This window comes from Mchenga conophoros, linkage group LG3 (assembly GCF_057382185.1).
Source record: "Mchenga conophoros isolate Kocher_MC1m ecotype Shallow Benthic linkage group LG3, M_conophoros_male_GT1.1, whole genome shotgun sequence".
NCBI lineage: Eukaryota > Metazoa > Chordata > Actinopteri > Cichliformes > Cichlidae > Mchenga > Mchenga conophoros.
The window spans coordinates 19,528,711-19,543,618 of NC_140528.1; the positions used below are offsets into that span (position 1 = coordinate 19,528,711).

The 14,908-nt window shown below is 41.9% G+C and overlaps 1 protein-coding gene across 1 annotated transcript in view; it reads right to left on the minus strand.

The window, feature by feature from the left end:
• The window catches only part of LOC146577576 (protein NLRC3-like), a 72,998-nt gene that overhangs the window by 53,409 nt on the left and 4,681 nt on the right, over positions 1-14,908 (minus strand). The window contains exon 5 of the mRNA XM_085268231.1: positions 12,797-13,032. Within this exon, the coding sequence (XP_085124357.1) occupies positions 12,797-13,032 (236 nt within the window). The remainder of the gene's footprint in view (positions 1-12,796; positions 13,033-14,908) is intronic.

The following is a 14,908-nucleotide window of genomic DNA, read 5'->3' on the forward strand; positions in this document are numbered from 1 at the left end:
AGTAAATGCCAATAAACAATTCACCCAGCCGACAAGAGAAGGGTGGATGCTTCGCTTTGTTTTGTTTTGTTTTTTCAGGAGCAGGAGGATAAGAGAGACTGGAGGAGGAGACTCTAGCTTCACATAAGTATGAACTGCAGACTTAACACTGTGGTTGCTGATTTTGAGTTACTGATGTTTGCATTAAGAAAACTGTGCTATATTAGCTGTGTTTTGATTAAGGTATCATGTTATATTATTGGGAATGCCAAATGCTACAGTGGAGATAACTATTGATATCACTCATGACTGGAATATGTTACTATTAACCACAGCAGGCCACTGTAAAAAAGTCAATTAAATTTTATAGAGGAAAATCGCCAAAATTTAACAATACCTATGAATGACTGGCCACATTCAGAATAGAGATATGCAATAATAAACATTGGTCCACGTGATTTAGGTTCTCACTTGAAATAGTAAGTTATTAAATGTAGAATATAATCGACAGGGACATTTGATAGGATGTGGTACTGAAAAAGAACAAGAGCAAAGTAAATAAAGAAAATATTGTGTTTAGTTTGGATAAATTCAAATTAAAATGTGCCATTACACTCAGAGGATCAATATGGAATAAAACATATGCAAAATTTGTAGGAAGTACATGACTGATAACTGTTCTGTCCTGAGCGTTTGTTTCCAGAGCACCCACTTGACCACACCAACAGTTTCTCGCCACCGAGGAGGGGTACTTGCAAAAAGAATAAAATAAAAATCTGAGTTTAACAAAACATTTTAAATGTAAATATCAAGCTTACCTTTCTTTTTCCATGAAATGTGCTTGTGGGCACGCCAGCCATTTTGAAAAGGTGGGCAAAACAATTGGCAAGGCCACACCCCCACACATGTGATATAATTTTAGAGGTACTGTTGCCCTCTCTAAGAAACATCAGGACTTAGAGGAGTGGCAAGTAGAGTATGCGAGCTACAAGCAAAAACTAAAATGTGTACTACAGTGTGCAAAAATGAAATACTGGGTCATCAGGGGGACATGAGGGACATTTATAAAACTAAAAGTCCCACTAACCTTAAAGTGCACTTGAAAAGCTCACACAAGAAGGTTAACCTAGCTTACCTAGAAGCACCCACTCAACCCGCATCCCCAGAAAACAGCTAACCCCAGATAAGGCAGCGTGATGTATCCCGAGACAACAGGACTGGGACATCTAAATAAAGGTGTGAAGCAATCGCCTTCAAAAGGTTATCAATTCACTTCAACCAAAATTAGGACCACACGGTGCGGCAAGAGTTAATAGTTATTAGTCTCAACACCCAAGGATAACCAGAAGAGTATGACTGATATGATGGAACTGGGATTTTGTTACACTTAATTTTTGCAAAACACAAATAAAACTAAATTGAAACTAAGGATTTTCAGAAAATAAAAACTAAACTAAACTAGCAAACAATTGGTAAAAACTGATTAAAACTGATGAAAATTGCAAAACTATTACAACCCTGGTCCAGACTAAGATGGCGTTGGACATCTTCAGGGCAGAAAAGGGTTGGTGTGACCAAGGTGTGGTTTGGCTTGTTGTATGTACATTTCAAAATGTTACAGCTCTGGATGGACCAGTTACCTGGGCATGCAAGGATGACAGACTTTATTACATGAGGAGAAGGGAAATTTTCGGGATTGAAGATACTTTCTGAGATATGATGTCACCAACCTTCTCTTTTAATTGTCTAGCTCCAATGAATTGAGACATGGGAGTGTGTCAAAAAGGGGGAAGTTGAGTCCGAACATCAAACAATGGTTTTATGAACATCTTATGACGTTATTTCTGTGTTTAATAATTTAGCTATGGTAAAACTTAAGCTTATAATGTGTTAGACTTAGAAAGGGTTCACTAAGTTTTGATTTCTTTTACACACACATAGATTATGATTAGAATAGGTCCTGAACATAATATTTTAAACCAAATTTGAATCATTAGAACAACAATGGATAACAATATTAGATTATCAAGCCTAGGGAGAGAGGTGTTTTGGTTTTCTGTCTCTTGCAGAGAAAGGAAGAGACACCAGACGGGGACACGGAGATGTGAGGACCCTTCACAGCAGAGACAGATGTAGGGACAGCCGAGACAGCAACTGGGGTCAAGTGTCATGACGTTTGGGCTCCTGGAGAAGATGGATCCCACAAACACAGCAATAACCATGAAGGGGTTGGCGAAAACCAGGAACACCAGACCAACGAGGTTCGAGAGACTCTTGGCAAAAAGGGGGACACGGCGGTGATCCCAAAACACACAGATCCTTGTTTGAAATCGGGGCAGAATAATCCCCAGAACTGTGCAATGACTAAAGGGTGGTCTAACCCCGGAGGTCGAAGAAAGAAGCTGAGAATCACCCAACTGGAAGACACTGGTAGCTGCAGCAATAAAAATAAAGGTTAAAAGCTCCTTAGACAGAGGTTCTAGTCTAAGTACATTTGAAAGGTATAAGGGGGCATTAAAATGGGAGTGGAAAACTGGAGCACCAAAATAAAGCTGTGGGAAAATTGGGAATGATGGGAGTGTCATCTGTAACTGCTGTTATGGTTGTAAATCTAACTTTGCTTGCATCTGAACTGCGTGAACACAGAGGTCATCCCACATATGGTCCACCCGTTAAAGGGGGACAGAGGGCCTCAGGATCAAGAAAACCTGGACCTTGCGACCCTGGAGTGCATGTTGTAAGTGATCTCTTTCAGAGATCAAAAGGGGGAATTATTAGATTATTCTGTTATTATATGTTACCTTATATATGTAATCAAAGTAGTTGAATTAGAATACTGCTGTAGATCACATTATACCCTTTAATATAGAGTGTGTGAGCTGTATGTAGTTTAGTTCTCATTATACTTTTGAGTTAACAGAACATATTCACATATTAGTTCATTAGATAAATGTGCATCACTCTGTATCCTTGATCTGCTGGGAATGTGTTACACTGTTTTCTTGACATGCTTAATTGTTGAATCATGAAGAGAAGGTTGTAAGCAGGAGACTCTGTGTCTAAAGACAGGGGAGATAGATAGACTACATTCCACACCCCCACCTTACAGAAAGCAGAGAAACAACTGCCGAGGTCATAACTTAGGCGCTGTAACAGAGAAAAAATGTGATGTTTTGGCTTTTACGACTAGCTGGGGGCCACTAGAGACTATAAAAAGCTGAGCAACCCGTCACCATTTGGAGACATGTGCCTGACCCTCTGGTAGCATCTCTCCCGTCCGGACGTTGTAATGCTCTGACTGTTGAATTGTATGGAAATAAATGATTGTTGATTGAGCATTGATACACCGAGTATTGTCCCTCCTTCAGCCCAAAGATTCAAAGAATTGGGAGATTTCACTGTTTGAAATGTGAACATTGTTCTGCTGCAGTCAATGGACTAAACCAGAGAAGAAGAAAACAGACTTTACCATGAAGATCCTCAGTGTGGATCAGTATAATATCAGCCTGATGTCTGCAGTTTAGTGTCAGCACAACTTTCACATCATATTCATCTCAGCACAACTAAAACATGCTGACTGACCTCAGAGTTTCAAGTCCACATCCTGGACTCTCCAGGAAACCACACAGATGCTTCACTCCTGAATCCTGCAGGTTGTTGTTGGAGCTCAGGTCCAGCTCTCTCAGATGGGAGGGGTTGGACTTCAGTGCTGCTGCCAGATAATCACAGCTGATCTCTGACAAACCACAGCCCCACAATCTGTATAAAGAATGAAAGATGTAAGTTTATTAGACAAAGTGTGAGCTTGAAATCATTCAGTGTTTCATCATCTGTTCAGAGCTGAAGAAGGTTCAGAATGTAGAAGTTTAGAAAATGGAAACTCCAAACAGCTGACAGAGTTCATACGCCTTTGTCAGGGTCAAATTCAAGCAAGACCATGTGAAAATTAAAACACATCATCCTAGGTGAACTTAAACACCTTTGTTCCCCTTTTGTTAAGACATAGAAAAGTACACCACACAAAAATACTGCAAAAGGAAACGGTCGCCTTATATACATAGTGTATAAACTCAAAATGCACATTTCACTTCAAATTAGAGATGGACCGATCCGATATTACGTATCGGTATCGGTCCGATACTGACCTAAATTACTGGATCGGATATCGGAGAAAAATAAAAAATGTAATCCGATCCATTAAATATCACGAAAGCACCTCACAAAACTTGCAACACGCCGTAACTCACCTCAGAACGTTAGCAGTCGGAGCAGTATGCATCACGTGATAGAGCGGCTGTGGCATGCGGGACCTGTCGGTGGTCTGGATAGCATTTGGAGCTTCGCTAGCAACCCGGCATTTCATCTCCGACAAAGTTATCCCGAGAGAAGTAAAGCAAGTGTGTAAGTCCATCTCTGAATGTTTGTAAAGCATTCCTGCGTTAAGCTTACCAAACGATATATGGAGCGACTGCCTCTTCTGGCTGCTACTTCAATCATGAAACTGCTTAATGATCAGCTGATCGGCTTTTCTGTCGCGAGTCCGTCTCTCTTGTTTGCTTTTGGCCCACTTTGCACCAGAAAGAGGAAACCAGCGGCTGAACAACAGCAGCACGTTTAAGCTTGATCAGCTGTTGTTAGAATTTATTTATTATTACTTTCTACTCGAGGATATTTTTCTACGTAGCTGACGGCTGGTAACTGTGCAGGGGCGGATCTAGCAAAGTTTAGCCAGGGGGGCCGATAGGGCATTAACTGGGAAAAGGGGGCACAAAGACATACTTTTCTTTCTTATTCTCATTTAAAATGTCGAGCTTTTAATAAATAATTATCTGACACCCAAAGTTTTAATTTGATGTAAAATGAATAGAAGTCAATTACTGTATATAGTGACTATTAAGTCTAATATATATACCCTAGTAAGCTATAGTACTTTTTCCTTTGGGAAGGTACCATCTGTGCAGTCTGCAATTTTGTTGAAGAAAGATGTTGAATCTATTTAATATTTCTTGAAAAATAATTGATTTCTGTGCTTTTTTTTTTTCACACTGCATCAAATTAAGGTTGATTACGTCGATTAAGCATCATGAGGTGGAGCGTGAGGGGTGGTTCCCTATTTTTTATTTATTTATTTTTGTTGTTGCTGGGAGTTGGAACCCTATTAGTTAGGTTGCTTAATATTTACGCTAAGTACTCTTTAAAATACCAGAATAGGGAGGATGGTGTAGGTTTAAGCTTATTAGATTGATCAGTATTGCTGAACTATGAAATTTTTTTTTTTTGCATACAGGTATAACAGAATAGCTTTAGTGTAGTTGTTGTTTTAAACTTGAGTATGAACTTATACAAAATGCAGCAAGATATTTAAAAAAAAAAAACCAGTTTTGTTGATTAAAAAACACTATATCGGATTCATATCGGTATCGGCAGATATCCAAATTTATGATATCGGTATCGGTATCGGACATAAAAAAGTGGTATCGTGCCATCTCTACTTCAAATTAAGATTAAGGCTTTGAACAGATCACATAGTTCAGTTCAACATATAAGACTTTAAGAATGCACAAGCATCTACTTAAAATCTATTTAATTTATCATCCATGATATTATTTTGTACAATTCCAATGTATTTTGTTCATCTCCCTTAAATAAACAGGCAGTCTTAAAGTATGAAATATTCATATACAAACACATATAAATGTGTGTACTGTCTCAGTGGCTGATAGTACCCCACAGGCCTCAGTGTGAGCTTGAAGACATTTATAATGTTTAAGTAGTTTAATGTGCAGGTGCTGACGATAAACACATTTTGAATGAAAGCCGGGGAACTTTGGTAGCACAGAAACAAGTGGCTATTCTTTGTGACTATATGGATCACTCACAATACCATTATTTCACACAAAGGCACCAAATTAATACTCAAAAAAGCTGCAGCAATACACACAAATATAAACAGTACTTGGTGACAACTTTGCTTTTAGCCTTTAACCCTTCTTGACTACTTTTGATGTGGCCTCTATATTTTACCTTTAAAAACAGTTCATCTTGCCAATCTGTTATTTTCTCATTTTGACCAACTGTATCAGCACAATTTATCTAAATTCAGACAAAATTTAAAATACAAGTAGAAAGTGATATTTTGACTGTAAAAACCACACACATGTTTAACGAATCATCTTCATAACTTGAAATGCAAATAGAGATTGTACACTTTTAAAAATACGCACACGTTTTGCAAACAACAAAGTTATATGGTACTATTTACCAAAAAATGCAGCCAAGGCTCAGACGTTTTTCATATAATCATTTCAAACTATTTACAGAACAATCAGGTGTCAAACAATAGTTTGTGTCACTCTAACACATATGAGAACAGCACAGGGATAAACCTGCAGGTCTGACAGCAGGTGTGTCACTCAGCGTTTACACTGCAATCTGCCTTTGTTGGCTTTAAGGCAGCAACTGTGACGATCACTAGTAGAACTGACACACAAAACAAAACAACAGCTACACACTAAATACACAAGACAACAAACTAACTTGAGACCAAACACGGTAAACGTCACAAATCTCTCACGTATCAAAACTCTCTCTCTCTTTCGCTCACTCGCTCTCTCTTGCCGGTCACTCCTAAAACTTCCCCCTTTTGCTAAACAACCAAATGTCATGTTTCCATATCATTTTTGATTGGTCGACATGGTACATTTTCCCACCTATAGGGCTTTGGAGCGTGATGTCACGGGAGATGGGCCATGCCCCCTTCCGCCATGACAGTAGGCCAGCCAAAGGATACCATTTCAGCTATGGATCGTACGTGTTGTGTTGTCGGTTGCAACGTTAGATCACACGATCGTGAAGGCAAGAAGCTGGGCTCTCTTTTCATCGTTTTCCATCCTGGAGGCAACGTGAGGGATCCCATGTATCCGATATTACTAAACAAAGACGTCAGGCTTGGATTGCAGCGGTGAGACGAGCGGATATCGAGTTCTCTGCAATCCCCAGCTTTTTGTTGGTTTGCTCACGGCATTTTCTTTCCGGTGAGTTCTAAATTAATTCATATCACTCTTGAAAGGCTTTTAGTGTGATTTTCAATGTGCTGAGGTCATAGATAATGAGATAAAACATGCTAATGTGTGATGCTGCAGAACCACGTCATGTCGACTGAGTAGCTTATGATTTGGCATTATTGCAGGCAAACCAGCATATGAAATGGATGTAACAAATCCAGACTGGGCACCCATCGGAGGTAAACAACCCCCCCCCCCCCCCTCTAAAAACATACTAAATTGCTATCACTGTACACTAATCCGCACATAACTTCCAGATGAATCACACACCTGTCATTGGAATATTGGTGTACATTTACCTTATGTCTAATTTTATCTTACAGGCTTTCGTTATGCAGCTGCAGAGTCTGAAGGTGTGCCCCGTGCAGAAGTGATTGATGAAGATCTGACAGAAGACCAACAGCAAAATCACAATGTCATGGAGGCAGTGGACAGCAGTTGTGTTGGACAAGTGGAGGTTGAGGTACCAGCTGCAAATGTGGATATACTGAAGAAATGTAAACCTTTTAAAATGATGACAGACTGTTCTGCTGCAGTCAATGGACTAAACCAGAGAAGAAGAAAACAGACTTTACCATGAAGATCCTCAGTGTGGATCAGTATAATATCAGCCTGATGTCTGCAGTTTAGTGTCAGCACAACTTTCACATCATATTCATCTCAGCACAACTAAAACATGCTGACTGACCCCAGAGTTTCAAGTCCACATCCTGGACTCTCCAGGAAACCACACAGATGCTTCACTCCTGAATCCTGCAGCTTGTTGTTCAGGCTCAGGTTCAGCTGTCTCAGATGGGAGGGGTTGGACTTCAGTGCTGCTGCCAGATAATCACAGCTGATCTCTGACAAACCACAGCTCCACAATCTGTATAAAGAATGAAAGATGTAAGTTTATTAGACAAAGTGTGAGCTTGAAATCATTCAGTGTTTCATCATCTGTTCAGAGCTGAAGAAGGTTCAGAATGTAGAAGTTTAGAAAATGGAAACTCCAAACAGCTGAAGCCAACAGGAAGCAGCTTCAAACAAACACAACAAGAGAAAAAACTCTGAATGTTTCACATTAAAGTCGTACATTTCTCACAAAGCTCAATTATGTGACAGACATTTCATCCCATGTCAGTTTGGCCTCATCCTGGGCCGGATTATCCAGCACACACTCTGACCACAGGCCCAGGGGCCACGCACAGCTGGGCTCCATCCAAGAGACAGCAAACAAACCAACACAATAATAAAAAGCACCATGTGATCTTCTTACATCTTCAAGACAAACATAGTAAAAACATGAGCATATTTGTTTCCTGATAAAATGATGTGACAGGTAGAACAGAGTAAAGTGGTGGTGTTACAGCCTTTCTCCCCTCTGCTGCCGAGGCTGTTAGTCTCTCCCAAACTCAGCTACAGGACTTCCAAATGAATGAAAGCAGCAGAAGTGGCTTTACAAATGAAAGAGGAAGAGGAGAAGAAGAGGAGAGGGAGGCCACCCTGACCATCACTCCAGCTGAAAACATCACACTTCCATTAAAGTTGGTGAGGAAATGTTGAGCAGGATGAGCTGCTGGCTAATCTGGAGGCTGTAGCAGCAGCTCACAGTCACAGTGGATTTCCACTCATGAAAAAGCTCTGGCTGCTTCATTTCTCATCTCATATCAGAGACTTTAATGCTTCACTGAAGCTGTACTGTGATGCTTCCATATCCCAGTGAGGCCTCCATAATGATTTCAGCTGTTCTGTACACACACTGTGTGCCCTGTATGGCTCAAAGTCTCTGCAGCCTGTTTTTATCTGCTATCATCAGATCTTCATCATCCTCATTCACATCCCTCACACACTCTACAGCTTCATCAGCACTGACTTCATCTTCACTGACTGATGGAGCACAACATGAACCTGTGGAGGCTGAAACACTGTCCTGTCAAACATCTCCCCGTCACCACTCCACTTCTGTCAGCCTTTAAATGAACCCTGCTCAAGTCTGTCACTTCTGTTTGGAGCCAAAAGGAAAAACTCTTGTTCAGTCGTTTGGAAAGACAACATTTCTGAAAGCACTCAAACTTCTTCACATTTGTCTTCAGAAACATCCTGAACATTTAGGAACTAAAGAAAGTTTCAAACATCAATCAAAGACCTGAAATATAGAAAAACAACAACAGCCGCAGTCAGTGAACTCACCTCAGAGTCTCCAGTCGACAGTTTGGACTCTCCAGTCCAGCACACAGAAGCTTCACTGCTGAATCCTGCAGGTTGTAGTTGTTACTCATGTCCAGCTCTGTCAGATGGGAGGGGTTGGACTTCAGAGCTGAGGCCACAACTTCACAGTGAGACTCTGAGAGTCCACACTGAGTCAGTCTGTGATGATAGAAAATATAAAAAGTGTTATTATAAAAGCAGAAAATCTGCATTATAAACACAGACTGAATGTATATGAAGACAAAACAGAGTGAGGTCATAATCTGATGAATCTGCTCTTCACATCTGTGCTTCAGCTCCTCTTACTGTGTTTGACATGACACAACGATTGAGTCTCTCTCAGACCTGCAGACTTTTAATGAGAATCTTTGTTTGGCTTTAATCTGCAGATGAAGGAGGAAGATGGTGTCACATTTAGGCTTCCATAATGTCCACAGTCTGTCACTGAGATCTGATCCAGAGTCAGAGTGAAGACACACATTTGGACTGTTTCCTGTTTTGACTCCAGAACATTTTGAATGAGTTCAGCTCAGTGAAGAGTTCCAGCTGGAAAGATGATCTCTGTTTGCTACCTGCTGTCAGGTACGACTGTTCACGTCCACACGCAGGAAAAACCTGCTGACTGTTACCAAACAGAGCAGAAATCTCATCACTGGACAATAATGATGAATGAACTCAGAGCTGCTGATATCAGATCTGATTTCAGGGGAACTAAACACAGAAATGATTGGCTCATTTGAGCTTTCTGAGCCATTATCTGCTGGTGTGTCGCTAGTTGGCAGAAAATGATTTGTATTCCTGTTCAGGGCTTCAGTGTTTATGAGTCCAGATCCAGGTGACAGCAAGTCAAAATGATGTTACCTGTCTGTGTCCAGCAGCAGCCTGTATTCACTTTGAATATTGTTATAACCTGACATGGATCAGTTTGTCTTTGATTGGTTTGTAAATGTCACTGTTTCCATTGGACCTGAGTGACGTACAAAGACAGAGAGGGAGAGAAAGGAGAGAGAGGATGGAGACAGCAAAGAGAGAGCAAACACAAACAGGTGAGAGTGGACAGGTGACCAAGGTCAGCAACCAATCAGAGAGCTTCTGTTTGACCCACAGTCACTGATGATGACTGCACATAACCAAGCAGTGTGTTACTCTGATATCAAATATGGATCCTGCTCTTATAATAATGATCATCAGATGATATTATTGTGTTATTTTGTAGCTGAATACGATGTTTGTGTGATTATCAGTGAAAGAAGCAGTGAGGAGGATGGAGAGAGAGAGAGGACAGAGGGTGAAGTTAGAAACACTAAAAGGATTTTTCATGGATTTCATGGATGATTTGAGTGATTTCCAGCAGGACACTTAAACATGTCAGTGGACGTCCTAAAGAACATATTCACTGATATGAAACGTGTCATTGAACAGGATTAATATCAGTGGAAACAGCTGTGACTGCATGGATGTGACACACTTCAAATCTGTTCTCCACTCTTGGATTTGGGATCCATGGAGCTGCTGCTGAGTCTGTACAATAAAGGAATGGTGTGGAAGGTTGCAGCGTACGGACACAAACACTTTGTGGTTACAATCTGATTTTATTTTCAAAATTAAACTACTAACCTACACTGATCAATGATGTTAATGATCACATCTGGACTCACCCAGCCTTTCTGCAGTTCCTCACAGCTGGAATCAGTCTCTGTCGTCCCCGCTCTGATGTGTTGTACTTCTGCAGGTCCAACTCATCCAGAACCTCCTCTGACATCTGCAGCATGAAGGCCAGAGCTGAGCACTCGATCTCAGAGAGTTTCTTCTCTGATCTGTTCTCTGACTTCAGGAACTCTTGGATCTCCTGAAATAATGTGAGGTCGTTCATCTCCATCAGACAGTGGAAGATGTTGATGCTTCTGTCAGGAGAGATTTCATCACTGTTCATCTCCTTCAGGTTGTTGATGACTCTCTGGATGGTTCCTGGACTGATCTCTGTCTGACCCAGCAGACCTACTAAGAGTCTCTGGTTGGACTCCAGACAGAGGCCATGAAGGAAGCGAACAAACAGGTCCAGGTGGCCATTTTTACTCTGGAGGGATTTCTCCATGGCTCTGCTCAGGAAATCATCTAGAGAGGACTCGTTGTATTTTTTTCCCAAAAAGTTCTTCAGCACCTTTGTCTTCCTGTTGGTGAAACAGTGGAACATGTAGACAGCAGCCAGAAACTCCTGAATGCTCAGATGAACAAAGCAGTAGACTGGTTTCTGGAAGATCACACACTCTCTTTTGAAGATCTCTGTACAAACTCCTGAGTACACCGAGGCCTCTGTCACATCCAGACCACACTGCTCCAGGTCTTCTTGGTAGAACATGATGTTTCCTTTCTCCAGATGTTCAAACGCCAGCCTCCCCAGCTTCAGAAGAACTTTCCTGTCAGCCTCCGTCAGCTCCTGTGGACTCGTCTCATGTCCCTCGTGGTACTTGTTCTTCTTCCTCTTTGTCTGAACCAGCAGGAAGTGTGAGTACATGTCAGTCAGGGTCTTGGGCAGCTCTCCTCTCTGCTCTGTAGTCAACATGTGCTCCAGAACTGTAGCAGTGATCCAGCAGAAGACTGGGATACTACACATGATGTGGAGGCTCCTGGATGTCTTCATGTGGGAGATGATTCTGCTGGACAGCTCTTCATCACTGAATCTCCTCCTGAAGTACTCCTCCTTCTGGGCGTCAGTGAAGCCTCGTACTTCTGTTAGCCTGTCAACACATGTAGGAGGGATCTGATTGGCTGCTGCGGGTCGGGAAGTTATCCAGACGAGAGCCGAGGGAAGCAGATTCCCCTGGATGAGGTTTGTCAGCAGCTGGCTGACTGATGACTTCTGTGTGACATCAGACAGCAGCTTCCTGTTGGTGAAATCCAATGAAAGTCTGCTTTCATCCAGGCCGTCAAAGATGAACAAAAGCTGAGAGACAGCCAGCTTCTCTGCTGTGACCTTCTGTAATGTTGGATGGAAAACATGGAGCAGCTCCAGAAGACTGTACTGCTCATCTCTGATCAGGTTCAGCTCCCTGAATGAAAGCAGAACCACCACACTGACATGTTGGTTCTCCAAGCCCTCTGCCCAGTCCAGAGTGAACTTCTGCACTGAGAAGGTTTTTCCAACACCAGCCACGCCGTTGGTCAGAACCACTCTGATGGGTCTCTGTTGGTCAGGTAAGGCTTTAAAGATGTCCTGGCACCTGATTGGAGCGTCATGGAGGGCGTCCATCTTGGAAGCTGTCTCCAGCTGCCTCACCTCATGTTGGGTATGAACCTCTTCACTCTGTCCCTCTGTGATGTAGAGCTCAGTGTAGATCCTGTTGAGGAGGGTTCTACTTCCTGTTTCATCACTTCCTTCAGTCACACGTTCACATCTCCTCCTCAGACTGATCTTATGTTCATCTAAAACCTCCTGCAGACCAACATCTTCTGAAAGAAAGAAAAACAATGAGACTAAAGAGAAAGAAAACTCTTCAATGTCTGAACAACACAAGAAGTCCAGTTTTCAGAAATGAGTCCATCAGCAGACAGATGTTCAGTCTTACTTTGTACACAGCTGCTCTGACTGGCTGTCTGCAGTCCAGCTCTGCTTCTGGATCTTTCTCCACACTGGGGACAGGAGGAGTCTCCCGATGAAGCAGACTGGTCCCAGTATGAGGAGATGCACTGTCTGCAGAACCAGTGTCCACAGCTGGTAGAGACTGGATCCTTCAGGACGTCCTGACACAAAGCACAGCAGGACAGCTGCTCCTCATCACAAACACCACTCCTCTTCCTCTCTCTGTGAACACATTTCTTTATCACTAAAACATTTACTGTCAGTGAAAAACATCCAGATGTGACCAAACTGCAGTTCCTCACAGTTCCTTTGATTTCATCAACACTAATGAGCTGCTCTTCCTGTCTGCCTGTCTCATTAAACACTGAGTGATGAATACAAACTCAACACTTCCTGCAGACTTCCTGACTTCACAATAAAAGCTTTCCATCAGAGAGACAGTTATGACTTTCACTGTTTTACAGCCGCTGTGTGCAGATTATCTGGGTCAGTTCACTCTGAAGCAGCTTAGAAGTGTCTGTGTAGAGCCGTGGTCTGACACACAGAGACTTCTGATTTTCTCTATTTAAACAAACATGATGAAGATGAGCAGGTTTCTCTTCTAGTATAAACTCTGTGTCTCTGGCTCATGATGGCTTTTTAGGTTTTATGTTTTGCTCTCTCCTGCTAGCGTTTTGCCTGCCTGGGTGGAGCTTGTAATGGCCTCTCACTCTTGGTCCACACAGCTATGATGATTACACCACCTGTTGCTGACTCACCTGGGCTTACCGGTAACCATTTAACGCTGCGGCATGGAGCAGTTTGTCGCTGGGACATTGACCCTCCTGTGTTCATGATCTCAGCTCCTTGCTAAGAAATCTCTCTTTTAATTCACCAGTTGGGTTAACTTTGTGTATACTTTGAGTAAATATTTCCCCGGACCTGGTTACAGACGCTTACCTGTGATTCCTGTGTGTGGCTGTGTGAGTGGAGAGCAGGACAAGAGTGACTGAAGAGGAGTGAGTGTGGACTCCCTTCCCTCTTTTCCCTGGAGCCCTGGACCCCCTCCCCAACTCACTGTACATATATAGAGCACTGTGGTTCACCCCTTTGGTAAATAAACTGTCACCTTTTTGTTTGTCAGAACTCAGTCTGTGCTTGAGTTCCTCTGTTAGCCATGACATCTTGTTGGTTCTCTCTCTTCAGGTCCCTGTAAGTGTTTGATCTAAAACATTATATTTATTCTGCTTTGATTGTTTTGTGTGCTGAGGGACATTGTTGCATGATCCACTTTTTCTTATCACTCAAATATCCTGATACTTTCAGAAAATTGGAGAGCTCTCCTGGCTTGCTTAGTCTTTGCTCTGTACTGCAGTACTTGCACTGGTTTCACTGGACAAGTCTGCATGTGAATCTACAACTGATCTGACATTGTGGCACAAACACAGTAAACAAACTCTACGAGCACCTTGTTTCATGTGCAGTGGCTTTCTTCTCATTCTGTTACTGAACACTGTATGAAAAGCCTCTCACTGCCAGCATCCTTCCAGCCCCACGACAACAAGACCAACTCACATCTTCACAACACCAAGAATTTTTCCCCTTTTCTTTGGAGAAACTGAGAAGCCAATAGGATTGTAGCTCAAACTTGCCCACAGTCCTGCTTCATCACTGCTCACTCCTACCTGTGTTGGTGCTCAGTGGACAGTCATTAGGGTTGCCAACTCCCTGAAAAATAAATAAGGGACACCTCGTGGCCAGGGCCGGGCAACCTAGTTGTCTTCACCCTTCCCAGTGTGGTAGCTCTTTTTTGTGTGTGTGAAATTATTTTTTAACCATTTGACTTGAATTTGATTTAAGCAGATGCATATTCTATTCTTTGTGATATGACCATATGGGAAACAAATGATCCTTTAGCCATTTATTTTTAGCTCAAAATGACAACATTAACACAGTAAAACAGGTCTCTTTCTTAAACAGAAGCCTGTCATGCTTAACTTTTGAGAATAAAAGTAAATCTTTCTTTAAAAGAACTCTGTCCTGCTTAACTTAAAATTATATAAATTAATAGAAAGCAATAGAACGAAAAATATTCTTGTAACAGTGCACATATAGTGCA